We start from the raw sequence: 27,997 nt of genomic DNA, 5'->3' as shown, positions 1-27,997 counted from the left end.
GGGGGTGGGGGGGGGGGGGGGTGGGGGGGAATGCGCAGATGTGTTGATAATGGCACTTTCTATAGCAATGCTAGCATTTGCTTCTCCGAGAAGTACGGGTACCAATTTTATACCAGACAACCTGATATATATCTGTAGGAAAAAGTTTATATGCATGCTTATAATATGACTTGCCACTCAAGGTGTCAGTGTAACAACTAACAGCAGTTTGTCAAAGATTTTAATAAATCCTATATATATATATATATATATATATATATATATATATAATATTAAATAATTAAATAGCATAAAATTACCAACAAACAGCGTTTAGTCGAGATTACTGACTTACCCATTGAAAACGGAATCAGATATTCTGGTTTCGTCACGGTTTTTCCATCTGAAGATAAAAATCTCTCTGGATTGAATTTGTCTGGATTTTTCCAATAATTAGGATCACGGTGTATAGCCCAAATGTTGACGATAACTATGCTACCCTTAGGAATGTAATATTTTCCTATTGTTGAATCTTCAGCAGCTCTGGAAGAAGGAAATACATCACAGTAAACATCTCTGCACAAAACTGGTTGTTTAACTCATTAACTGAGAGTTGTAGAAAAATGTACATAAATTTGTAAAATATTATTTGTTGAAATTTTACTTAATTTGAGTTATTGTACGTGAGTTATAATAATTTACCTGCCTTATATACAATTAAAGAAAGTGATGCTATTTAATTGATTGATAATAAAAGAATATTTTAAAATTAGTTCTAATGAAATATTTTCAGCGGAATATCAGCTTGCTTAAAACGGAATATATTGATTATGATTTCGTGAAATTTATATTTCTAAATGTATCTCACCTGATGTAATATCCATCAATATAGATAGTTTCTAATGTAATTGTTTAGCGGTTATTATAATGTTGATTACATAAGTGAGTATAGTTCTTTCTTTCTTTCTTTATGTTAGCTTGACAAGTGCATTGCAATGGATATAGCCGGATAAAAGTGGAAACTCAAAGTACATATTTGATATTGATAATTTCACGGATAACAAGGTATAAGTTGTATTTTATCTATGGGTTGATTATCTGTCATAATACCTGTTCAATGCGTTTATTGTTAACACTTATTTTTTATATTTTTACAGTCTCCTGCAACTGACAAAATTATTGTCTATGGACAGTGTGTTCGAATTCCATTGCAGCATCAATATCTGTGAATGTTTTGAGAATATTAGATAGTGTTCAACTACTGATTGTATATACAGTACTCTGCTTATTATTCGTTTTATAAAATATTTCTATTTTTAAAAATTTACCACGAACCTATTTTAGATTATTAAATTGTTGCCCCATTCAAGTCGCTGATGTGCTGCTAATTTCCGAACTAAGTTGGGTAGATTCTCCACATTAAAAAAGTCTCCCCTATACTTATTTTATATAGAACGGTGGGGTAAAAATGCAGACATTTATATAAAAAACATGCATTTTTAACTGCATTATTGTATAATGATATTTATTAGCACGACACTCGATTTTACAGTAGTTTTGATATTCGTACTGTAAACAAGCTTTCTTTCTTTCTTTCTTTTTATATTTTTTTTTTGTCTAAAGTTTTGAATGCAATCTAAATTGAGGCCGATTAAGTTTTAGTGGAAATGTTAAATACGAAGATTACTATCGTATTAAATTTCATCAAAACACTAAGAAATTATTATAAGTGTTTTGTATCTGGAATTGTATCAAATTTTGAGAATAAAAAGAAAATTTATAAATTATAAATTTCATTATATATAATTCAACCACATTGTAGATATTATTTGATCTAATTTAAAACATGTATATGAATTTTTACGTACCAATAATTTATCATCAAGCGTTGTGGATAGAAATTTTCATAATCCTAAATTACACTAAAATCCGTTCAGCCTGTGCTGTGTCTATACTGTGACAGCTCTTCTATAAAAAACGTGAACAGATTCCTCCTTTCTTCTGTTCCTTTTGATGAAATACGGCACTAATGTGTTTAGGGTCATGTGAGGATCAGACACACACACACACACACACACACACACACACACACACACACACACATATATATATATATATATATATATATATATATATATATATATATATATATATATATATATATATATATATATATATATATATATATATATATATATATATATATATATATATATATATATATATATATATAAATATGTATATAAATTAGATTAACCAGCAGGAAGCTACACGCTTGAAGTTAGTCAAACTTCGTTTAATATAGATTTCATGTAGACAGAATATTGCCTGAACTTTTGAAACTAATTCGTTATTTATTGGTAATTTCTTATTTCTTATTTAATTAATTCTTTATTACCTCAGTGAATAAACAATTTTTCACCTTCAGTTAAGTTTTTGCGAAGTGTTTAAAGGATTTTTAAACACATGCTAGATATCCCCCCCCCCTGTATGCGGTTTAGGAATAGAAGAAAGGAAAAACCTGTTCACGATTTTATTGACCACTTGAGGGTAATCATTGAGAAGGACATTTCAAAGGACAAAATAAATGGAATGAAGAAGGAGGCAGTTAAGTTGTTTCGCTGAGTACCAAGATGGATTTTTATAGGTTATTGGTCAGCAGTGGTTCTTATTTTAATGAATTTGGAGGAGGGTGGGGGAATAATAGTGGCCAATGCAGAAGAATATTCTTCATGAAAGTATCTGCAGAATAGATACAAGGTAGAAACTGAACGTCTGTGAGAAAGGGAGTGAAAGAGTTTGTGCGAGCGGGATCTTTAATTAGCCGAAATGCCCTCTTCTGGATAAATTGGAGCAGTCTTAGAGAGGATTTTGGTGCACCACTCCAAATTTGGGAGCAGTATTCCATGACTGTGCGGATTTGGCATTTGTATATAGGTAGCAACTGTGGAAGTGCGAAGTAGCCCTTTGTACGTTTTCACAGGTTACAGAAGCTATAGTTGATATGTGGATGTGCCAGGAAAGATCGGAGGTGCAGGTCATCCAAAAAGAGAAATCTCATCGTGTTTGGATATTTCACTATCACTGAAGGTAAGAGGGAGGGATGCGAGCTCTTTCTTGCGAGAAATCAGAGAACTGAGTTTCTGTGGCATTGCAGTTTACAAGATATAGTTCTAGTGGTATATAATTAGGAAATCTGAGTTCAGATCACTGTTCGTGGTAGATCCTGAAGATTCTAATACTTGAGCACTACAAGGTTTGTCGAATGAAAAGGATCGATGGAGTGTATTATCATCAGCAAAGCTATGGATAGGATTGGAAGTCTGTGAAAGCAGGTCATTTGTACGGAACAGAGCCAACGAAAGAACCGAACCCTAGGGCACTCCTGCATTAGTCGAGAAATCTGAAGAGAGGAAACTGTTCACCATGACAGGTAGTTCGTGACCAGTGAGAAATTTGGCGATCTGGCCACATAAAGTTAGACCATAAGGTTATTACAGTTTGTGAAGTAAGCCCTTGTGCCAATCTGGATCAAATGTCGTCAAAATTTCGAGATCAGCAACATGAGTTTATCCGATTATTTCAATGACTTGAGTCAATAGGTGGGTGGTTAAATTAAGAAGATCAGCTGTAGATCGCAAGTGGCGTAATCCATACTGCTGGTATGGATTCCGCCACTTGCGGGTTCAGGATTTGGTTGTTAATGGTCTTCTCCATAATTTATTTCAATAAATGAAATGGAAATTTAGTCATGCATCAACATTTTTAGAATTTCATCAAAGTAATAATGAGTTTAAGGATTCTTGTATCTCTATATTTACTGTGTCATACTTTAGAAAATATACGGTTTTTTACAATCGCCATGACTGAAAGGAAGAAAGCTAGTTGAAATTTAGATTTTATTAATAAATAGATTTTACTAATTAAAAATGTCGAGCTGTTTTGATAAATTAAAAAAAATCTGATGCAGAAATATGAAGTGGACAAAGAACACCTTTTGCAAATTAATTGTAGAATTATTTATGGTACTATTATTATTATTATTATTATTATTATTATTATTAAAATAACCACTTTTCTTTAATATGAAAACAAATAAGATGAAAAAAACGTTATTATTCCAAATTCAGAGTACTGTTTAACCTACTTTTGCGCATTTAATCGAGGCTTTTATTTCATTACTTATACATTTCAGTTAAATGCTACAATATACATTCAAGAACTTATATAAAATGGCCATGGAAATACCACAAAATTACTATCAAACAAAATTAAAATACTACTTGAATTTTAAATGAAAAAAAAAAAAAAACATAAAGAGGACACTTACACTCTTTGCAGGTTTAGTGGGACAATCGTTTTCCATCTGGACACTTCCAACAAAATCGCTTGAATATAAGCAAGATGAAGACGGTCCTCCCAACATGGCATTCTTTCCTTACCCACAATCTCATCTATTTCCGCATGGACGCGTTTCTGAATATCAGGATAAGCAGCCATTATCAAAAGGCTCCACGCAACTGTTCTTGATGTGGTGTCGCTTCCTGCAGCAAACAATATTCCGACGTTCCCATTTAACATGGTATCTATATATAAAAGCAAAAAATAATTATTTGATAATTTTGCTGAAAGGAATATTTATTTATTGATATTTTAATGTATGTTATAAAAAGTTCGGCATTTAGCATTTATTTATTGTAAGTGGTTTAACATATTTTTGCATAAACCAGCGAGTTAATGTTCATTAATATGTGTAAAAAAATTGCTTTTCTAAAATACAATGACGAGGAAAAAAATTCGTAAAAGATTTCATCAAAATGTTTTATTCATTTTGATTATTTTCTGAAAATCAGCTAGAACATCGAAATTTATAATGAATATAAGCAAATTTATTCCTCATAAATTGGAATTCAACTTCTACATAGAAGGAACAATATGTAAGAGAAGAGTTTAAGGGATGACCATCGTAATCCCTTAAACGTTTGAAAATTAATTAGAAATCTTTATTTTTGATACAAAACGTTTAATTTTCTTGACCCAAAAGATCTGGAAAGACCTTTAATGGGATTATATTGATCAAGTGCATATAATAAACAACTATGCTATACCATAGAGTGGGTTAGAAGCACAATTCTTTACATTGAGAAGGAAAGGACTTCCGCTCCCGAATTTTTAAGGTAGCCACAACAGTTGCCCGCTGTATACAAAACCTTAACAGGAACCAAGGACTAATCTTGCCCGTGATCTGGAAGACCCTTATCAGATCCCTCAACTCGCCAGAACTGAATTATAGTGCCAACTATAGAACGTTCCTAAATAACAACAAGTGAGATCATGCACGCTCTATGAATGTATTGTACGCGCTCTGTTCTTTGTTTAATATAATTGGAATCGGTTGATTATAGTTTGTAACAGTTTTTTACTTTTTAGTGCTTTACATCAGTTATGTACCCTGAAGATGCCAACAGCCTTAGTTGGTACAAATAGTTGGTATAACTTAGTTGTTTATTATATGCACTTGATCAATATAATCCCATTAAAATTCTTTCCAATCTTTATTTTTGTGGCTGACCGAGCTCTGATAAAACTGCGATAACACTAGCAAGCTGGCATTGGGTTATGTATAAATAAAAAGAAACAAAAGAATCGAAGATATAAATGGTAAACCACCTGGAATCGAAGGAACTGAGAATATAAACATTGAAAACATTGACAGCTTCTAGCTCAAGATTGGAAGTTATTCGATGAGAAGATGGAGATGCAATTAAATTTTTTCGGATTGAGTGAGACAGAATGGAAAAGAACAAGGAAAGATGAATTTAAGATGTCGCTACGTCTTCTTTCTTTTATTTATTTATTCATTATTTATTATCTTTGGTATGGATATAGTAACCATTAAAAATGGTGTTGGTTGTATCATCGCTCAAGAACTAAATGACAAACTTACAAAGTGTGATGGAATTAGTGATAGGATAATGAACCTTGTATTTGTATGTAAAGGAAGGAAGTGGTTACCTTATCCAAATATGCATGCAAAAAGTTTTTTATACTAAGGAAAAGAGATTATTTGAGGGGAAGTAGTAGGAAGTCTTCAAAATAAGAGAATAATGATCTTAGATCTAAATGAGCAGGTTGTAGAGAACAGGACAACAAAAAATATTGGAATTATTGGTCATATTTGGATTTTGGTCTAAAAATTATGAAGTACGAATGTTATTAGACATTTTCAGCGGAAATTATCCCAATGCTGAAAAAAATTGGGTTAAGAAGAGATCAATCCAGAGAAGTGCAAGATATAGTTTGGATGGTGAGAAAAATTGATTATAGATTATGGACATATTGATGGGTAACAAAGTTTTCGGATCGAAACTTTGGATCCATCACTCCATATGTGACATCACGCTGACATATTAGATGGAAATTATAAGCTTCGTACAGCCACCTTTAAATTACACATGGAAAATAAATGTGGGACGAAAAAAAAGATGCTGAAAGTTGAAACTGAGTATGTGGAAATCGAATGAAACAATAATAAAAAAAATCTCTCTCAGATCAGATTCAATGCCCATGAGATTAATTAAAGGTAATATGAAAGAAGGATGGAAGTAATTTCGATATAGAGTATGGAACAAAAACAGCACTGAAAAACTACAACAATATATATTATGGAGTAAAAGGGTTTATTAAAAGTAATATATGTTTATATGCATCCACACCTATAGGTGGAATCGTGGTCGAATAAAGCATAACGACGGTAGATTAAGTGCTCGAAATGGACACCTTGTCTTTCTAGACAGCATTCATAGTGTAGGTGAAGATTCTCTGTCATCTTGTAGAACAAGGGTTGAGACATCTGCTCTACATATCGTGTAATCTTATCCCTTAGTATATCAAGGAGTGAAGGCGGGTGGAATTCCCAAACCTTCAACATACCCGAGACGAAGGCATTAAGTGATGTTAGTTCAGGAAAAGGTGAAAGGTACGGGAATTCTGTGAACCTCGAAATCAGCTTCCCGGGGAAGTGTTCTGATAAATAGGATTTAGAACTACGTGATGCGTGACAGGTTACTCCGTCCTGCTGGAATACCTGTGCAAGAAATGGAATGTTTTTTTGCACGACACATCCTATGCAACTCCCGGGTGAAGAGAAACAACACATTCTCGATGTAGCAGTTAATATTCAAGGCCACAGTTACACGCCCTCTTCAATGGAGTAGGGCCTAATTGTTTCATGGCTGGAAATCGAATACTATGCGGTGACCTTCTCACTGTGAAGAGGTTTCTCTTGCACAAATTCCTCGTCTTAAAACCAGACATTATAGAAGAAAGAGTGATCTTCATAGAAATTGGCCATCAGAGCGCACAATATTCACGCCGTGCAGTGTCATCCGTTGCTTTTAAACACTGACCCACGTGAATGACGTACGAAAACGCACCCACCTCCTTCAGGATTCTATGTACTGACCCCTTCGGGATCTAAGTTTAACAGCTCTTAGGTGTTGATTGAGTTTCTGAGATTGTAACTCTTACTCAAGAACACGCAAGTGATTCACACTTAGATTTACACAGATTTACTTAGATATTTAGATTCACATTTGTGACAGCAGTTTATGTTCTTCCAGAATTCTTCAAAATACACTTGTTGAATGAGAGAGAGAGTTATATAGATGCTTTAAGTTAAAAACAGATTTTTTGAGGTTTCTAAATACTAGATCAACTGACGATAGAATTTTTGAGAAAAACAACCTTGAAAAAATAAACAAATAAAAAACTGAATAATTTACCTATAAGACGGAATAACATATTAATGGAAAGAAACAAAACATAGATTAAACAAAATAAGAAAGAGAATAATAGGAATGAAAAAATTCTCCTCCAGTTGAACTACTCAAGTAGGAGATATTCTTATTCGATGCCGTCATAATATAACGTCGACCGTCTATAAACGAAAAACATGACATATCACAATTATTATTATTATTATTATTATTATTATTACGGGCGACTCCAAGGAGTCCTTAGACTCATCGAGGGAGGCCCTAAACATCATATCCATCACAACTATTCGACATTCACACGGTATCTATCATACCTTGCCTTGAACTCATTCACTAGCATAGCATCCACAACAGACTCTGGCAACTTATTCCTCTCATTCACCACTCTAAATGTAAAACACCCAGCTCTAACACCCTTACTAAACACACTCTTTCCCAGCTTCCATGGATGTCCCCTAGTCCTCCCACCACCACCAGTCCTGTTCACAAAAGCATCCTCTAAATTAATCCTATAGAAACCATTCAGCAATTTGAATGTCTCAATCATACTCCCCATTTCCGCCTATCAACCAATTTCTGCAACCCACAAATCTTCAACCTGTTTTCATAACGTTCATTCCATAGACTTGCTATCATGTTGGTCACTCGCCTCTGAATCCTCTCAACCTCCTCCCCATCAAGATGAAACCTAAGTGACCATATCTAGGCACAATAATCAAGATGTGGTCTTATCACGGCTCGATACAGAGGAACAATAATTTGCTTATCTCTGCTCTTCAAAGTATTCTTCAGGATCCGAGTGATTTGATCAGCTGATTTAGCCACTTTTCCGATGTGCCCCCTAAACTTCAACTCCCTATCCACCCACACTCCCAAGTCCCTGGCCTCATCAATCTCCTGAAGTACAGTTCCACCAATGTGATATACTGCTGCTAATCTTTTCACCCCAAAATGCATAACCTTACATTTTGCCACATTTAATTGACATCCATTCTCCTTATCCCAGAACTCCAATCTATCCAAATCATTCTGCAAAATTTTGACATCTTCTGCATTCACTATTTCCCTACCCAACTTAGCATCATCAGCGAACAAATGAACCGTTCCTCTCAGATCCTTCCCTATATCGTTAATGACAAATTAAACAGCAGTGGTCCAAGAACAGAACCCTGCACAGGCCGTCTTTTGGACTCTACGCCTGAGTAAACTACTCTCTGGTATCTCTCCATCAACTACCCTCCTATCCATCTCACCAACCCTACATCCATTCCCATATGTTGCAGTTTACGGATTAGACTTCCATGTGGTATCCTGTCAAAGGCCTTAGCCAGGTCCAGCAGTATCACTGTAAACCCATAACCCTTATTCAATTCAGCTGTCACTGTGTTATAAAACCTGAGCAAGTTACTGAGGCATGATCTACCCTTCACAGAACCATGCTGTCCCCCATACAGTATCTCAGATTAAACAATAAGATCAAGGGCACTGACAATTCTTTAGCCACTTCACGTAATATTCGTGCTGATATACCATCCAATCCCACAGATGTATTCACATTAAGGTTCTGTAATAGACTATTCACCTCCATTTCATTCACCACAATTCCCATATAAACTTATGGTTCCTTCATTCCTTCAACGTCACCACCTGGATGATATACTCATGCAAAGTGCTCACTCAGTAATTCCGCTATATCGACTGATTCAGTGACCTCCCTACCATCGGCGTTTTAAAATCATTCTGCCATGTACAGTTTTTCTTTTACTAGCAGCATATTGAAAGAACTCTTTGGGATTCTCTTTAGCTTGCATAACTAGTTTCCTTTCATAATTCGCTTTTGATTTTCTTACCACACTCGTTATTACCCTTCTGGCCTGCGCTTTATACCGATCGTGTGCCTACAGGTCACCTTTCTCTTTAAATTCCCTCTACAGCTGTTTCTTTCTTTTGCAGCTCAAGCTTAATGGTGTTATCCATCCATTTAACCACTACTTGTTTTACTATTCGGACCCTAGGTATACAGTCCGCCATAACCTCCTGCAAATGCTCCTTGACCACTTCCCATACCCTATCAATATCCAGCCCTTGCAGTTTTACATGCCATGGCACTGAACCAAGCCATCGCCTTAGCTTGGTTGAGTGCCAAGACATGTACCCTGTCTTAACCGAAAATTTCATACATTTAGCCACCTCCAAGGTCAAGACCCTATGATCACTCTCACCAATAGGTGGCAACATGGTCATATTCTTTACAGTCAAATTCTCAGATGCTATTACAGGTCAAGCACTCTCAAAACTCGAGTATTTTCCATTACATGCTGTCTCAGATAGTTATCCCTCAGTAACTGTATAAAATCCAGTTCCGTCCTCAGATGTGTCCTCTTCTCCTTCCAATCAATGTTACTATAGTTGAAATCATCCATAATAATTACCCTCCTTCCACTCATTTCATCAATTTGCCTATGCATACTACTCCACCATCTATTCCATTACCTGGTCTATAGCAGCACCTAACTGTACATTTTTTGTTCCGTTAGTCTCAATCTCACACCAAATAGCCTCAAATGAGCTCCTTTCGCTATCCTGCAATACAACTTCCATTCTCCTTGGTTGCAGTTCATCAGCTATCATCAATAACACTCCTCCCCCCATTTTATTCTCTCTGTCCCTCCAGAACACACTATACCCTACACATTCTATCCCACTAACTATATCATCTTCTGTCAGCCATGTTTCACTAATGCCAATAACCTGTTGCCAGGAAGAGCCAACCAAGGCCAATAATTCTTCCTTCTTGTTCCTAATACTCCAGGCAATGAAATGCAGAGGTCCATTTGTCCCACCCCAATCTTGATGCGTTATACTAACTATCCCATTCTGATTTCTTGTCCTTCCTACTGGCTCGGGCACATTCTAAACATTCTTTCACTCAACTGCCTCACTGTTGTCTGCATATCCACTTCCTACCCTCCTACATAGTTCTAGTTTCCCTGATTTTGCACATCTACTCTCCCTAACTGATATAACTGATTTGAATTCAGACAACAATAATTAAAAGATTTTTACGAGGATAAAAGAACATCTATAAATGTACATAAATATAAAAAACTAAAATCTCTTCTATTGAAAAAATTATAAGCTTTTTAAACAAAAGACTGCGAAATGGAGAAATTTTTAATTTTTTAATTTTTACAAGAAGTAAAAATATTGAACCACACTGTTTAAATAAAAATCCTCAAAATTCTCGAAATGCATGTTTATAATTATCTTAAATTAAGTTTTTGTTGTTATTATTAGAAAACACGTGCATAAGACTTAATTTCATATCTAAAAGTTTTTAAAAGTTTGCAAAATTTTAAAAAGTTTGCAAAATACACATAAAATTGAAAAAATGTCAAATAGAATCCTTATTCCACCCACGATAATATTGTACTATAAATTTATAATAAAATATTACAGGTAAAAACAAAAAAAAAATCCTTACCGGTGAAGGAGCTATCTGGATCATTTCCTCGTTTTTTCATTTCGGCTACAAATCCATCAACGTAATTTCCAATGGAATCTATATCTAAATTCTTTTTAACAGACTCTATTTCTTCCCTAAAAATAATCAGAAAAACTTATAATTGCTAAGAGAAATATCTCGAACGAAGAACTCCATTATATCATTTTTTGATACATTTTGAGAAATATGCGAGGACCTAATAAATTCGTCTCCACTCTGGTATTCAAGTTATTTAGGAACTCCGCATTATGAATGAGTTTATTGAAATACATATATGTAATAATACTGACAAAAACATGTATTACTCTCTGAATTTTCGTTCTTTAGAGATACGTGCACAGTGCAACAGGAACAAACTTTCAGAATAATATATTTTGATAATGTCTTTGATCAGATGAAATTTGCATGCAGTAGATTATCATTGGTACTGTTTTGGTTTAGATCGCGTAAAAAGGTAGAATTCTGGTTGTAATTCTTATGTGTGTGTGGGGGGGGGGAGTGTGTGAGTGTGTGCTCATAATAATCAGTTATCTGCGATATCATTCAGGTATTTAGATTGTAATTGGAAAACTGAACAAGCATTCTGTCAAGGAACTGCTCTAAGGTTGGGTATGGAAGTATAGTATACCTCTAGTATAAAAAGTGAAAAAAAAAAAAAGATTCTGTTTAGTCGCCAATCTGTAGTTACAAAATTATAAAGCCAGCTTTCGAATACAACATTGGAAAGTTGTATAATGTCTACGAACTGTCAACAGAATGCGTAATCTTCATTGATATTTTCCTTAAATTAAAGTGGGCGCTTTTGTTAACAAAAAAATATAGTTTTAAATTTATTTATTCACATGGACTTTCCTCCCTTTCCTCCCCCGTCCCTATTGGGGCGAGTATATCCCCCTCATGGGGGGTTAAGTATTTATGGCTGTTGATCCCTGTGTTAACGCACAGGGATCTACAGCCCGGAAAGCAGGCTAACGGCCGGTTTGCCTGCTTTCCGGGATGAAAAACCCCAGATAAACTGGGGGAAAACCCTACTACCTACCCCCCAGATCGGTTAACTTGGCCATAGCTGAGGAAGATCCTTAAGTCCCTCAAGTCGGTGAGGGGAATCGAATCTAGTACACTCCTTCCCCAGGCATATGGTTGCGAAAAGCAAAGCCACTATGCTAACCGCGCGGACAGTTTTAAATTGAAAACCAACTTATGACACTGAAACACATTGTTCTCTTATTTTATAGCGCATAAAGAACAAGATATTTGATTTTATTAAAAAAGTGATGGATGATCATAAACCACCATTATAACTTTAAGTTTCAGTCGAATTCTTGTATGGTGAAATACTTCCTAGTCACAATAATTATTCCGAATAAATGTTTGTGATAAAAAGGATTATTCAGATAGACTAACTAGGTGCTGCAAAATACACTGACACATAACAAACGTAAATATCAACGGCTAGGATAATTTAAATAAGCCTGAAGTTCTACACGACTATGCAAAGTTTGTCTTTATTATTATTACTTTATTCACACAGCTGATAAACAGTCAAAATAAGATATCTTTCAACCAACAATTTGACTGGTGGTTCAGTTCTGCCCAAAAATCTAAGAATAGTCTTTCAGGTAGCATCGTAAAATATGGACTTTACCAAGTAATGCCGTTTTTTTTGTAGATCTTATGGGATGACTTTGTTGATGTTTAAATCTTGTAAATAGTTTTATTATTCTTACTACTATTATTATTACAACTCCAGGGAGTCATTGGACTCATCGAGGGAGGCCCCAAATCATTTTCATCACAACTATTCGACATTCATACAGTATCTATCATACCTCGCCTTAAACTCATTCACTGTCACAGCATCCACCACAGACTCAGGGAGCGCATTCCACTCATTCACTACTCTAAAAGTAAAGAACCCAGCTCTAACACCTTTACTAACCACACTTTTGCCCAGTTTCCATGGATGTCCCCTAGTCCTTCCACAACCAGCCCTGTTCTCAAAAATATCTTCTGAATCAATTTTATAGAAACCCTTCAGTAATTTGAATGTCTCAATCATATCTCCCCTCCTCTGCCTATCAACCAATTTTTGCAACCCACAAATCCTCAACCTGTTCTCATACGGTTCATTCTACAGACCTGCTATCATCTTGGTCACTCGCCTCTGGATCCTCTCCACCTCCTCCCCATCAAGAAGAAACCTAGGTGACCAAATCTGAGCACAGTAGTCTAGATGGGGTCTTATCAAGGCTCGATACAGAGGAACAATAACCTGCTTGTCTCTGCTTGTCATCGTATTCTTCAGCAACCAAGTGATTTGATGAGCTGTTTTGGTCACTTTTGCAATGTGTCCCCTAAATTTCAATTCCTTATCTACCAACACTCCTAAATCTCGTGCCTCATCAATTTCCTGGAGCACGGTTCCACGAATGCAGTAAACTGCCGCCAATCTTTTCACCCCAAAATGCATAACCTTACATTTTGCCACATTAAACTGACATCCATTCTCCTTAGCCCAGACCTCCAATCTATCCAAATCATCCTGCAAAATTTTGACGTCATCTGCATTCACTATTGCCCTACCCAACTTTGCATCATCCGCAAACAAATGAACTGTTCCTCTCAGATCATTTCCTATATCATTTATGAACAAATTAAACAGCAGTGGTCCAAGAACAGATTCTTGTGGCACACCACTAGTCACAGGCCGTCTTGTGGACTCTACTCCCGAGTAAACCACTCTCTGATATCTCTCCGTCAACCACCCTCCTACCCATCTCACCAACCCTATGTCCATTCCCATATGCTGCAATTTACTGATTAGAATTCCATGTGGAATCCTGGATAATTTATTTCTTAGATAGATAACTTTAACAAAATGGCACCAATTGCGTAAATACGTATTGGAATGACTTTGGTGTGTTTAAGCCACTGCGATTGCTATGGCTTAAACACACCATCGAAACACAAATCGAAATCAAGCTTCTATTGATAATTTTGGATATATTCGTTGATGTTATCTGTGGATACTGCAACGTCAATAATTCAAACTTGTCTATATTCAATAGTTATGATGTCACGTCTATTGTGTTTCAAATGCTGATCAGTTTGTATTCAAAAGTCCCAGAGATTTTTTGCTGCTTCGTTTTCCAGTACTGTCTATATTTTATACTGCGACCAGTTATCAGAAGTAGGAAAACCATATTTCTCCATTCATGCCAGTGAATTATTTTAACAACTTGATCATGGCGGTATTTATAATCAGTTTGAGCTATCTTGTTGCAGGCACTGATTAGATGTTCGACAGTCTCATCTTTCTGATCGCATAATCTTCATTTTCTGTTATTACTCATGTTCAAAAATTTTGCTTTGTTTGCATTAGTTTGTAACGCCTATTGTTGACTAGCTAGAATGGCTTTTTTTTAATATATCTATATTATAGCCATTGCCACGTTTCGTCACATCAATCTTTTCCTCAGTATCTCCAAGAAATTGGCCATGCAAAGGTTTGTTTTTCCACCTCACATATCGGTGATTTTGTTGTTCCTTTTTATAATAGGATTTATTTCCTAATTCTTTTAGAGGGTTCTCAAGTGAAATGGCTTGAAGCATTTGCTTAGTCTGTCTCACTTGCAGCAGACCCGGTCCACCTATTTCTCCTTGATAGATACAGCCAGCTAACATCACTTCGTCGATGTGATTCATGGCGCGTAGTCAATACTTATCTAGTTTTTCGGTCCAATTTGTCCAGGTCTTCTTTTATCCAATATATTATACCAGCTGTGTATCAGATCACTGGTAGCCTAAGAATCCATTGCTCTAATTTTGATTTCTGATCCATTTAGTTTTCTTTTCGGAATATTTCTAACTATTTTGGTGTATTCTGCTGCGGCGTTTTCTTTATCTTTCACACATACATACATCTTCAAGGCCCACCTTTCCTAATTGGGTTGTGGGGGCAACAGCTGCATAAGGAACTTCCAATGGTCACGATCCTCTGCCACCAAGCTCAGGTGTTCTGGTGGGATTCCCAAACGTGTTTTGGATATAATCTATCCAGCGAGTCCTTGGCCTTCCACGTGGCCTCCCACCCTCTGGCTTGGCAAAGAGGGCCTGCTGAGGGAGCCTCTCTTGTGGCATTCTGACCGGGTACCCGTACCAACGTAACTGTGATCTCTCAACACCGAGAAGCAGCGGTTGAGTATTGACGGTTTCCCAAATTTTAGAACTTCTGACTCTGTCGAGTCTTGTCAGCCCTGCAACCCCTCGAAAGAATCTCATTTCAGTTGCTTGGATTCATGTCCGCATACTTTCGGTCATTACCCAACTCTCATGACCATCGGTGAGGATGGGGACATAGACTGTATTGAAGACAGCCAGCTTTGCCTTATGGCTGAACTCCCGCTTCAATACTACCGAACGGCCAAGCTCCCGCAATATTGAGCTTGCTAAGCCAATTCGAGTATCTAGATCTACGTCCCATTTTCCATCATTCGTGAATATGGACCCAAGGTATTTAAACTTCTCCACCTGCCTCACTGGGACTCCATTTACATGCAGCGTGCACTGGGATGATTGTCTTGAGACTACAAATGTTTCAGTTTTGGCCACACTGATCTTCATTCCGGCGTCTGAACAAACAGCTACACACCTCTCCAGGGTCCAGCGGTCCCTGGAGAGGTGTGTAGCAGAACTAGGCATCTACAAGTGTGTAGATGCTGCCTAGTTCTGCTACAGGTGTGTAGCAGAACTAGGCATCTAAGCAGAACTAGGTCATCTGCAAAAAGCAGACGTCCAATGCTACATCTTACAATTCTGACACACTCACTGCCTCGGCTGTGCCTATCAAACCAGTCCTTAAATATTATGAAAAGGAGGGGTGACAGAACACACCCTTGGCGGAGAGACTGTGAAAGGTTCAGACTTTGTGCTGTTTAGCCTGACACAAAACTTTGGGCATTCATACAGGAACTTGATGACAGCTAATAGTTGGCCATCCACTCCATACTCCTGTACTACTTGCCAAAGCTTATCCCGAGTAACCCGGTTATATGCCTTCTTCAAGTCCACAAAACATGTCTAGACATTCTTGGCATATTCCCAAGATTTCTCAAAGACTTGCTTTAAAGTGAATATTTGGTCAGTTGTGCTTCTAATAGGACGAACGCCCCATTGTTCTCCCTGGAACTTTGACTCAAGTATGCTCCTGCAACGTCTTTTCAAGAACCTAGCATACACTTTCCCAGGCAGGCTGAGCAGAGAGATGCCACGATAGTTACTGCAATCCTTCTGGTCTCCCTTCGTGAAGACTGGTATTATTATGCCAGTCTGCCATTGCTTTGGTGCTCGCCCAGATATCCAAGCAGCCTGACACACTCGAGTCATCCAGAGAACACCATCTCGATTTAAGGCCTTTAGCATTTCGGGCCGAATTTCATCAGCGCCAGCAGCCTTGCCCGATTTTAGCGATTTTATTGCTAAATGGACCTGTTCTGCTGTGAGACTAGTCATTGCCCCGATCTGCACTTCTTGGATGTCCACAGCTGATGGGCGACCTGGGTTAAGAAGGCTCTAAATGTATTCCCTGCATCTGTGGAGGATATCCTTCTCGGTTGTAAAACGTGCACCATCAGAGGCCTTAATTGCCCTTGCTGTGCACGATTTCCTCCCTCGAAGTCGGCGGATGGTCTGCCAGAATACTTTGTTTGCATTTGCATAGGATAAGTCTAATCTTTCTCCAAAGGATTCCCAAGCCTTCTGCTTTGCTGCCTCAGCATACCGCAAACGTATCTCAGCTGACCTGACCCTATTCGTTCCACCAAGGTGTACTTTTCTCACTGCCCGTTGCCACGCCGAGCCACTTTCTGCCATAGCACGAGAGTGCAGAGGCAGTGACAGCTGTTCTGAACAGCTTCTACTCCTCCTCAACATCTGCAGTATGCTTGGGAATCTCTTTGAACCTGTAGGAAATGTCATCTACAAAATTCTTCCTCACAGCCTCATTTTCCAATGCCTCCCATTTCACGCGGAATAGCTGCTTAGGCATACCAGCGTTGATGGTAGCATCTGGTTTCTGAAGCTGTAGAGTGCACACAACAAGGTAGTGGTCAGTTGACAGTTCTGCCCCTCTTCTCACACGAACGTCCAACACTGAGGAAAATAGGTCTGCTGAGACTATAAAGAAGTCAATCAGAGACCTTTGTTCTAGTGTATCCCTGTACCAGGTATACTTATGGACTTCTCGGTTCTGGAAGAAGGTATTCATTATGGACAAGCTGTTAGTACAGCAGATCCAATAATTTCAATCCATTCGCGTTAAGGTCAGGGGCGCCGTTCCTCCCAACCACACTCCTCCATGTCTGGTCATCTGTTCCAACATGTGCATTGAAGTCACCCATTAGCAGGACTGATTCCATGTCTGCCACCCTGTCAAAAGCAGCATCCACTTCCTCTAGGAAGACAGAGTATTCTGACTCCAGATTAGTCGGGCTTACACCAGAATAGTAGAGCTTCCACCCCCTTATCCAGGGCGACAGTTCCAGAGCCTCTCCTCTTGGTCAAAGAAAGCCCAACTAAGTCTAGCCGGTAGCGCTTGGCTTCCTCGACCAGTTCAAACTCCTTCTCTGTCAGAGAGAAGATGTTCCAGTTGCCTAAAGCCATAGTCTGGTGCCGTTGTCGTTGCTATTTCCGTCTTTTTGCAGTGCTGTGCTTTATTATTATTATTATTTTCAGCAATAGATAATAAAGAGATCACGATGAGTGTCATAAGCTATAGGGATCTATGACAAAGTAAATAAATCTTAGATTTAACTAACTACTTTGGCATTGTTGAAGACGAATAATAGAAACTGTGCAGTTTACCATTTCATCTATATCTTCAGAACAACTGAATATGTGTAAATGTCTTCTAAAAACATGTCTTCCTGCCACTTTTCTCATATTCCCCTGGATGGAATTCTACAAAGCTTAAATATGTTAATAATAAATGCTGAGATGACAACATACAGCACAACCATATCTAGCACAAACCTCATATGATATTTAAATTATTTATTACGAAACATATACGGAACTCGTATATGTTTCGTGATAAATAATGCTCTGTTTAATATTTATAATGCTAAGAAGTTACTCAGCAAATAATAACAGAGAAAGAATACATAAAATTTGACAAAAATTCTATACTTACGTGATAAATCTATTAAATAATTTAAAGATTTTAATTTCTGGCAAAAATTTGAACACAGTGAATAGTAATGGCGCCAGCCATGGAAAGTATGTAGGCAAATCAAATTCTGGAAACGAATCACCGGCATTTACTATTGCGTCTTGAATAAGCTTCATTTTTCTTTCTTCCAAATGTTTTCCAAAAACCAGTGAAGTGACATTGTTGATATTGCTGCGAAGAATACAGGATCTGACTTCATTTGGCTTTCCATTGAGAGCTTCGAATGTTTTTATGAGCACACTTATTTCGTCCTGTAAAACATAACATAGTTAATGAAAGAAGCGAATTTTAAGGTTGGCAAAGTGTTTCATTATTATCAACCAAGGACATTTAGTTTTAATATTTATCTATACTAATACTTGGTGTTTAATATAGAATGGCAAACAAATAGCAAATGCAATTTATACTTGTGCATCATTCTGGTTCAAAACTAGACAAACATTATATAAACGTTATTTTAATAGGAACAAAGGACTGACAGGTGTGTTGCATTTAGATATTTTTTCCTTGATATCTGTTCCCGTTTCAAAAAATGATAAAGCATAAATTGTTTAGCAATATTTCTGATTTATTTTAAAATGATATGCTCCTTTTGTCAAATGGCTAGATATTTTGTATTGTAAATATAGCTCATAAGGATGCTCCCTTGTATATGTATTTATACACAAACATGTCGGTAATTAAAAAATGGCTGCAACTCTTCTCCAATTTAGAAAGGGCTGATATAGAATAAGCAGAAAAAAAGAAGGTAGATATATAAGGAAGCTTATTTGAAAAGTTTTGTACATAGAATTGACGAATTACTTTTCCACATGCATTATTGTAATTACTTATAATAAATGTTATATGCTGAGTTCCGATTTGGTATGGAAGTGTTATGGATTTTCGATATTTTCTGATAAAATCTTGTTTTACCAGAAAATATAGAATATTGATATTACTGACTTCAGCATGACAGTGTGATATCTAAGCTTTTGGTCAGAAGTCTACTGGATGGAACAGCACTGATCCTTGTTTTGCCCCGCTGATTACCTTAAATCTTGCAAACCCCCCCCCGTATACCACATTTTAATATCTGTCAGTGAGTCATCCTCTTATCCATGCTAATCTTGTATAACCCAAACCTATTTTCTCCAATTTATGCAACAGTTTTCCATGCTGTATTCTCACAAAAGCCTTAGAAAATCCAAAAGTATCATGGTGTATCCATTCCCCTTGTCTAGGTCAAAGGTAACATTGTTATAGAATGTGAGGAAGTTTCTAAAACATGACCTTCCCTTACAAAACCCATGTTGCTCATTGCAAAGTAGAGATTAACTGTGAACACATTTTAGAATGGAAGCCTAACCAATTTTTTCAAAATCTTCACCACCACTCCTGATATACTGATTAGTCTATAACTAGTTACATCGGTTTTTGCACAACCCTTGTGCAATGGAATTACCATACATTCCTTCCATCCCTATGGAACCTTCACTGTTTTGAGACTCATATTAAACCTCCTGCTCATAGGAATAGCCAGTTTAGCTGAACATTCTTTTAGCACACATGCTAATATCCCATAAGATCTGTATAATATAATCTTTAATTATAAAGTTTTAAGTTCAGTTGAGTAGGGTTCCCGCTGAGATTCGAATAATTTTAATGAGCGGTCCAATGAAAAAAATCACGCAAATTCAAGATTCAATTCAAATAAAATTATTTAATGCAGTGATACATAAATTACATCATAACTCTACTCTGATTAAGGTTACATTTCAAAACAAGTTTAAATATCAAATCAGTTCAAGATATTCAGAAGAATACAACTCATGAAAATTAAATTTGTAATTCTCTAGGCTCAGTTAATCAATTTTAGTTCATGTAAGTTGGAGATTCCTAAATCACAACGAATAGGCTTCACAGTATTCTCATTCAGTTAATGAACACTTAATCCAATAACATAGCATTTATCATTTGAAGAGGGAAAAGTCTTAGCACATCACATATTAAATCTTGACTCGCTGAATACTGCAACAACTAGAAACAGTTTACTTTCGACGGAATTAATTTTCGTTACATCTCACTAAGTATAGTATAGGTAATCTTACCAGAATATAGCTTCATCACATCATAAGTAGATCGAAGAACAAATTTTAAGTCCTCACTGACTTTTACTATGCTTTTAGCACAAACCTAAAAGAATCATCCGTTTCAGCGACTGATTTATAGACTCGGCAGAATATAACCTTTATGCACTTGGTTTAAATTATCTACCTATTTCTTCTTTTTCATATACATATTTTCCTATTTCCTGCAATATTACACTGTTAGGCTTAAGCGTTAGGAAGTTTTGGTGTAAATCCAACTCAGAAAAAATGTAAGTTAAATACCAAGCGATTCCCGGTCCTATAAATATCGTTTTCGGCACGTCAAAATTCCCTTCCAGTCTCCAGCTTCTGTTCTCTATACTTCCCTACTAGATTCTCATTTCACATACGTTTTGGTATCTACTCCTTGAATTTTCCCGCCAAGAACTGGCTCTTACCGGTTTAGCTCACATCAACTTCGCCTTGTGCATAGTATGGAGTAAACACGCGCTAACTAAAAATAACATCATTTATCATAGCAACCAATCAAGTGATACCACAAAGAATCTTCTGGATATATCAAAATTATATATATTACAGTTTCTAACATTATATTATTCTCACGGAATAAAGTAAATAAAATAATTGACACTTTAGTATAGAGCCTTTTCATATCTATAATATGTTTTAAATTCACATAAATAAAATTAACTAACAACACTTAAAAGGAATTACATTAATAATATTTTATAAGCAAGAAACTAGCAGAATAATTTTAAATAAGTCCTGCTTAAGATATGGTAGATAATGTTAATTATAAATATCTTCATTCACAATTTAACAATAGGAATAGCCAGTTCAGCTGAACACGCTTTTAGCACACGTGCTAATATCCCATCAGTCCCTATTGTGAATTCTTATTCAGTTTGTGCAACAGCTCTAATACTTCATCCTCGTACACCTGAGATTCTTCATCCAGTGAAGCAGTAACAGTCAGCTCAATTTCGGGTACACAGGTTGATAGCTTTTAACAAAATGAGAACTGATTAGTTCAACAATCTCCTCTGCACCTGTAACCCTCACGCCATCTGGATTTAGAAGAGTTAATCTTTCATGTTCATTCTTCCTTTTACTTGCAGCATATCAATAGAATTCTTGTGCGTTGTCTTTATCACGCAGAGCCAGTTTCTTTTCACTCAGAATTTGCTTTCCGTACAACAGTTGTGATTGTACTAGCCTGCTGCTTTAAACCTTCATAAAGAGATCATCCATATGAACCGTATTCCTTCCACATCATCCTTTTCTTACGATTCCCTTGATTAATAGGTTTACACATCCATTTGACTTCTACACTATTACACTGTTTATTCTTCGAATTCTAGAGACACATTCTAAAATAGCATTATTTAAGTATTGTTTAATTGCTTCCCATGCGCTGTCAATATTCTTCCCATCCAACAACTGGTCCTATTCCACTGAACTCACTATACCCCTCAGTTGGTCATAATTTCGTTCTTCGTAGTTCAGCATGTAACGACTTCTGAATAGAACATTCATAAACTTAAGTCACTTCACAAATGAGTACCGCATGATCACTGTCACCAACCGGAGGCAGAATTGTTAGGTCCTTAACTGAAACGCCCTCGGACACTATATACTCGGACTCTAACATTCTTGACCTGGAGGTCCTTTCGTCACATGCTGCTTTAGGAAGTTGTCTCGAAACAGCTCAATAAATGCATTTTCATTCTTCTTATGAGATTCTACTGCTACGCAATCAATATTTGGATAATTGTAGTCAAATATTATGATTACGTTTTTCGCATTCATCTTTTCTATTTGATGATGATTTCTTCATCACTTGCAACCGATCTACCAGTAACAACCAATATGTAAATGATTTTGTTAGATTACACCTCACACCAGTTTCTCTGAATCTCTATGTTAGGTCTCATACCAGTTATTTTTTCTAGACTCCTAAACTCATTCAGATGTTGGCCGTCCCTCTTATACAAATCCAATCTTCCCTCAAATTCACTGAACACATCCAAGAACTCGCATCATTCCTTCTACACAGCCTACGCATTGAATAGTTTGCCATCATAGCCCTACTTCTTAATTCATTTTTATCATTTCGAGGTAAAACGCTGACGATTTTTACTTTTCCCCTCTTCACTCCATATATATCTAAATAAGCTGCAGTTTTCTTTGCTTTGGATTTAGAGTGCTAATACTTATAATTATGTTGATTAAGGTTGTCGTTTAATTTTTATCAGCCAGGTTTCTAGCTCCTCCTGGAAGAGTTTGGGATTTTCATTAGGTGAGCTATGTATATGGAGTCCAGTATTAAAATTTTTCCGTTAATACAGTTCTCTAGCTTTACCCAAATGTTATCGGTTGCCTGAAATTTCAGTTTCAACTAACTTACTTAGTCAGTGGTCTCTTATAAAAGTATTAAGTAAGCCATCTCTAGGCATTACCTTTGCACAAAAAATCTGAGATGCCTAAAGTAATATGTACATTAAAAACATCTGCTTCCAAAGATAGTAATGCACCTCTGGAAGAATCACTAACATCCATTGTTTAAACATTCCTGTTTAAAATGACTTACACCTGAGTTATATATTAATATTTTAACATTGAATCGCACATCGGCATTGTTCTTGGAGTTCGTCTTTCGTGGTGCATGAAGCTGAGTTGTGTAAATTTAGATAACGTGAGGTGTGTTTCACATATTCATTTCAACTTAGAAAAATGCTATTCTTACTTTTATCCGCTCTTCCATTTGACCTTTGCCAAACCCCAAGTCACGAAGTACATGAAGGGCAAATCTTCGGTGTTCCTGCCATTCAGGACCATTTTCTGACGCAAAACCTATTAATGATAAATTTCTAAAACATAAAATAAAATAAAAAATAGAAATAATAACAAATTAGTACATTAATTAACTAATGTTTGAAATTCCTTAAATTATAAGGTCAGTACTCATATTGGAAAGTTATTATTTCTATAATTGAGACTTAACCCTCAGGTTCCTCACCACTGCCTATTCGGTTATAGCATTTTCTATCTTCAAGCAACCTTAGTAATGTATTATTTATAAAATACGCGAGATTTGAATGTCTTACATTTTACAATCCACATATTTTTCATATTTGCATTTTAGAGTTCACATATTTTATATGTGAACTCATTTTATAATAATGCTGAACGACTTGACTAATATAGAATAACCTGAATAAACTATCTTTATCAATCTATTATCATCTATTATCTAAAATCTTTAAGTATAAAATTTTCTTCGCACCAAACTATGCATTAATTATATACCAATGTATATATATATATATATATATATTTATAATGGGAGGAAGGGATGGAATGTATGGTAATTCCATTTCATCAGGGAGGTGCAAAGACCGATGTATCCAACTATTGACCAATTAGTATCTCAGGAGTGGTGGTGGTGGTGCATATTTTGGAAAAATCGGTTAGGGCCCGCATCCAGAAATGGGTTGACAGTGAATATCTACTTTGCAATGATCAATATGGGATCACTAAGGACGGGTCATGATTTAGCAACTTGCTCACTTTCTATAACAGTGTTTCCTTTGAACTAGACTAAGGGAATGGATACACCACGATATTTCTGGGTTTTGCTAAAGCTTTTGACAGAATACAGCATGGAAGGCTGTTGCATAAATTGGAGAAAATGGGTTTGAGTTATGCAATATTAACATGGATAAGAGAATGGCTGACTGACAGATATCAAAAAGTGGTATACGGGGGGATCTGAATCTGTAAGGTTTTAGGTAACAAGTGGTGTACCACAAGGATCACTGTTTGGTCTACTGTTATTTAATTTGTACATTAATGATATTGGGAAGGATTTGACAAGTGACATAAAATTATTTGCTGATGATGCAAAGATAGGTAGGGTAATCAGGAATGCTGTTCATATGCAGTCTCTATAGGATGATTTGATTAGGCTGGAATTGGGGGCATGGGAAAATGGGCGTAAGTTCAATGTCAGTAAATGTAAATCCACTCATTTCGGAGTGATTCGATATCCAATGTAGTATTATATTGGTGGGATTAGGCTAGAAGAAACTAATGAGGCTAGGAATCTTGGAGTGTTAATAGATAGTAAGTTACGTTTAGGGGCCATGTGTTTGCAATTTTAGAAATTAATTTTAAGATTGCAAATACAACTCAAAAGATAATTACAATGCTGAAATAAATGTTCACATGTAGAGATAAGGATGTTATTTTGCCTCTTTACCAGGTCTTGATATGACCTCACTTGGACTATTGTGCGCAGGTCTGGTCTCCTGGTTTCCGTTGTGATTCTGATATATCGAAGAGAGTACAAAGGAGAGTGTTAAAAATGATATCAGGATTGTGCAATATTGATTACGAAATCAGATTGAGAATTTGTAGAATGCAGATACTACCAAACAGGAGAAAGAGCGGGTGATATGATTGAGACTTATAAACTTCTGAAATGGTCATACAAGATTTCAATTGCTGGAATTTTTAATTTATTTAGGGTTGGGTAAGAACGAGGATGGCATGGAAGCTGAGAATGAAGGTCGCCAAGAAGGGTGTGAGGTCAAGATTTTTCTCTCAGAGGGTGGTGCCTGATTGGAATAGATTGCCATTGGATATTGTGAGGGCAAGCAGTGTGTGGATGAATTCAAGAATACGTATGATAGCTGGTGTGTGTAGTATCTAGCCTTCCTCGACGAGTCTCTGACTCCCTGGAGGTGTCATAATAATAATAATAATAATAATATATATATATATATATATATATATATATATATATATATTAATTTAAGGCCTTATTTCATTTATAATTTGAACACTGACGCAGTTATTAATTGGAATTTCCCAAATTAATGTGATTTTTCTGGTGTTTTGAATTTAGCTATTACTGAGAATACAGAAAAGTACTCAAGATAAATTTAAAAAAAGGATTTTGCTTACTCTTGCTTCCAGGAATACTATTCATTAGGTTCGGCATTGGTCTACCTAGGTAATTCGAACTCGTCAATGCTGCTTTTGCACTTTCAAAGTCATTTAGAAAAACAACGTAACGATTTCCAATATACAAACTACAAGATAAATAAAAAATATTAGAACAAAAATATTGTAGAGTACTATTCATTTGTACCAACGATTATAAATTTCGAAAATTTAGTCTAACTCATGGGATATGCTGCTTATTTATATTTCTGATATCAAGTCATTACTCGCTGACTCACGTTGAAATACCGTTAATAAATATAAGGAATTTGATAACATCATAGATTTATAAACAGTAATCTGCATTTTAGTTGTGTTATTGAATAAACTTTGCCACAAGTCAAAAGAATATTTATGTATACAGTTTCACATTCTAATAAGAAATCACAAAAGTAGAATCTAACGAAATCTATCCGAAAGTATTTGCTTTCTTACCTGAGAACCTTGTCATATTTCTCGGCAAGTTTCAATAATTGTAAGTGCGCAGTTTGGTTTTTAAAAAACGGATAATATCCCACAATAGGCAGTCCAACTGGACCAGGCGGGAGCCTTCCGCTTCGATTTAGCCTTGGAAAGATAATATATGCACACAAAACAATTATAAACACAGTAATGGTGGATATGGTAATATGTTCCTTGAGCAAATTGACCAGCAGAGTTAACATATTTTTACACTAAATGGTTAAGTTCCTAAAACGAAATAAATGCGTCACACACACACACACACACACGTTTCTTTCACATCACAAAGCTCTCTTTCGCTTGACAGAAGTGTGTTATGTTTACATTTGAGCTGTTAAGGCTTTTCTGTCATCTGCTGATATCTAACACTACCTCCCATTTGATATTATCGAAGTCACGTCGTGCCATCTGGTGTGAACGATGTGCACCACTGAATTGGACAAAGGAAATATTAATTTTTGTTTCATAAAATAAGTTTTTCTTCAAGCAAGTATATTATGTAAAAATGCAATCAGAAATATTTAGATAAAGGGACTTCCATTTATATATATAGGTATATTTTTTTTTCTCTCGCGTACAAGCAAATCAATCCTACTATAGATACAGTTTACAGACAAAAATCATTATTGAAGTAGTATATAGCGTTTCATGCAGAAAATTGCGTTATATGAGGATAGAGGCTAAGTAGTATAGAGATCTGGTTTCTTAGACCTATCCTCCTGCGGTGAGTGAATAAACTCCTTTGAAGTGTCACGTAATAATAATTTGAAATCAAGTTTAATTTTTTTTTTAATTTTATAAAACTTTATAAAATGAGCTATCGTTTATTGTTCAAAGGACTAAAATGGCAATCAAACATCATAGCTTTATATATTAACTTAAATAGTAGAATGAAATAATTTCATTCCACTAATTAAGTTAATGGAATTAAATTCTGTTACTACGACTCAAAAGTTACAAAACAGCAGCCTAATTAGAATAATAATTTTTAAACTAATTATTAGCGAAAAAAATTGGCTCCTACACTTGGGAGTAATTCTTGTTGATTTAGTTATTATTTCCCAATTAATGGAATAAGTTTGCCTCGCAAACTTATTTCTTTACTTTTTTGTACCAACGATCATAAATTTTGATGCAAACGCAGAACATTGCATTTTGCTAGTGCCTTGCAGCCTTAACACGAAACGAAACACTGTTTTATTTACATGGAAATATTAATAAAGACGTATTTGCCTTTTCTCTCAAGTAACGTGTCTAATAATTTCTTCCTAGCAATTTTTCTTCCTAGCAATCATTTCGCAATTATTTCATCTTGGCGGTCCTTTAAAATTTTGTGTGGGTTCTTAGACATTGGAATAAGTTTCGGATATTTATTCGTTCCACTATTTGCCTTGAGAAGATTCTCAGATATCGATGGAAGAATTCTAAACTTAGTCATGAATATCATTCGATGTATACATTTATTATTGAGAGAAATTACAAACGGTCTATTCATCCCGCATCCATGGTTATTAGGATGATGTGTTTGGTCTAACACAACGGAAGTGTTAAGACAGTCGCTGAGAAAAAAAGAAACCGCGTACTTTTTTGTTTCTGGTGTTCCTGCTTAGAAAAACTTCAAAATGAAGGAAGAATCTGTTTCTGGCCGAATATCGCAACAGCAGCATAACACTGCAAGGTCACATATCTCATGAAAGAATGTATGGAAAAACATGGATAAAATATTAATTCTTTTAACAGTCCTGCCTTTACTCTTCCAAAAAAAGAAAAAAACAAAAAGGTTTAATTTTTCCCCAGAACTTGGATAACATTGATAGGATAGAATGCAGAATACATCGAAACCTGCAGATGTATTTTCCTGAATGAATATTTATCTTAACAACAGCAGTGCAATGCACAGTACGTTTGAAATTACTCATGTATTATGAATGAAGAAGCCGCCTTTTCC

The 27,997-nt window shown here is 35.9% G+C and overlaps 1 protein-coding gene across 1 annotated transcript; it reads right to left on the bottom strand.

Annotated features, from left to right (window-relative positions):
• Window positions 1–70: 70 nt before the first annotated feature.
• On the bottom strand, window positions 71–26,343 carry LOC150101524 (cytochrome P450 2J2-like). The gene is made up of 8 exons (XM_090400827.1): window positions 26,023–26,343; window positions 25,549–25,676; window positions 23,327–23,433; window positions 18,452–18,741; window positions 11,242–11,357; window positions 4,310–4,565; window positions 335–522; window positions 71–132 (listed from the first exon to the last, which is right to left on the bottom strand). Exons 1-8 carry the CDS (start codon window positions 26,250–26,252, stop codon window positions 71–73), a joined length of 1,377 nt encoding a protein of 458 aa, XP_090256953.1. The 5' UTR covers window positions 26,253–26,343.
• Window positions 26,344–27,997: the final 1,654 nt, after the last annotated feature.

The sequence above is a fragment of the Typopeltis vanoorti genome, chromosome 11 (genome assembly GCF_054136105.1).
Source record: "Typopeltis vanoorti isolate ZY-2024b chromosome 11, IOZ_Tvanoo_1.0, whole genome shotgun sequence".
Classification (NCBI taxonomy): domain Eukaryota; kingdom Metazoa; phylum Arthropoda; class Arachnida; order Uropygi; family Thelyphonidae; genus Typopeltis; species Typopeltis vanoorti.
This window is presented reverse-complemented; position numbering and strand designations above follow the sequence as displayed.

Bases quoted from the DNA above. Each gene is read 5' to 3' on its own strand.
- LOC150101524 (XM_090400827.1), bottom strand. From the start codon at position 26,252: ATGTTAACTCTGCTGGTCAATTTGCTCAAGGAACATATTACCATATCC. The intron at 23,434-25,548 runs GTAAGCAAAATC...TATCATTAATAG, and splicing joins TAGTATTCCTGGAAGCAAGA to GTTTTGCGTCAGAAAATGGT. The intron at 11,358-18,451 runs GTAAGTATAGAA...GATTATTTTTAG, and splicing joins TTATTTAATAGATTTATCAC to GGAAGAAATAGAGTCTGTTA.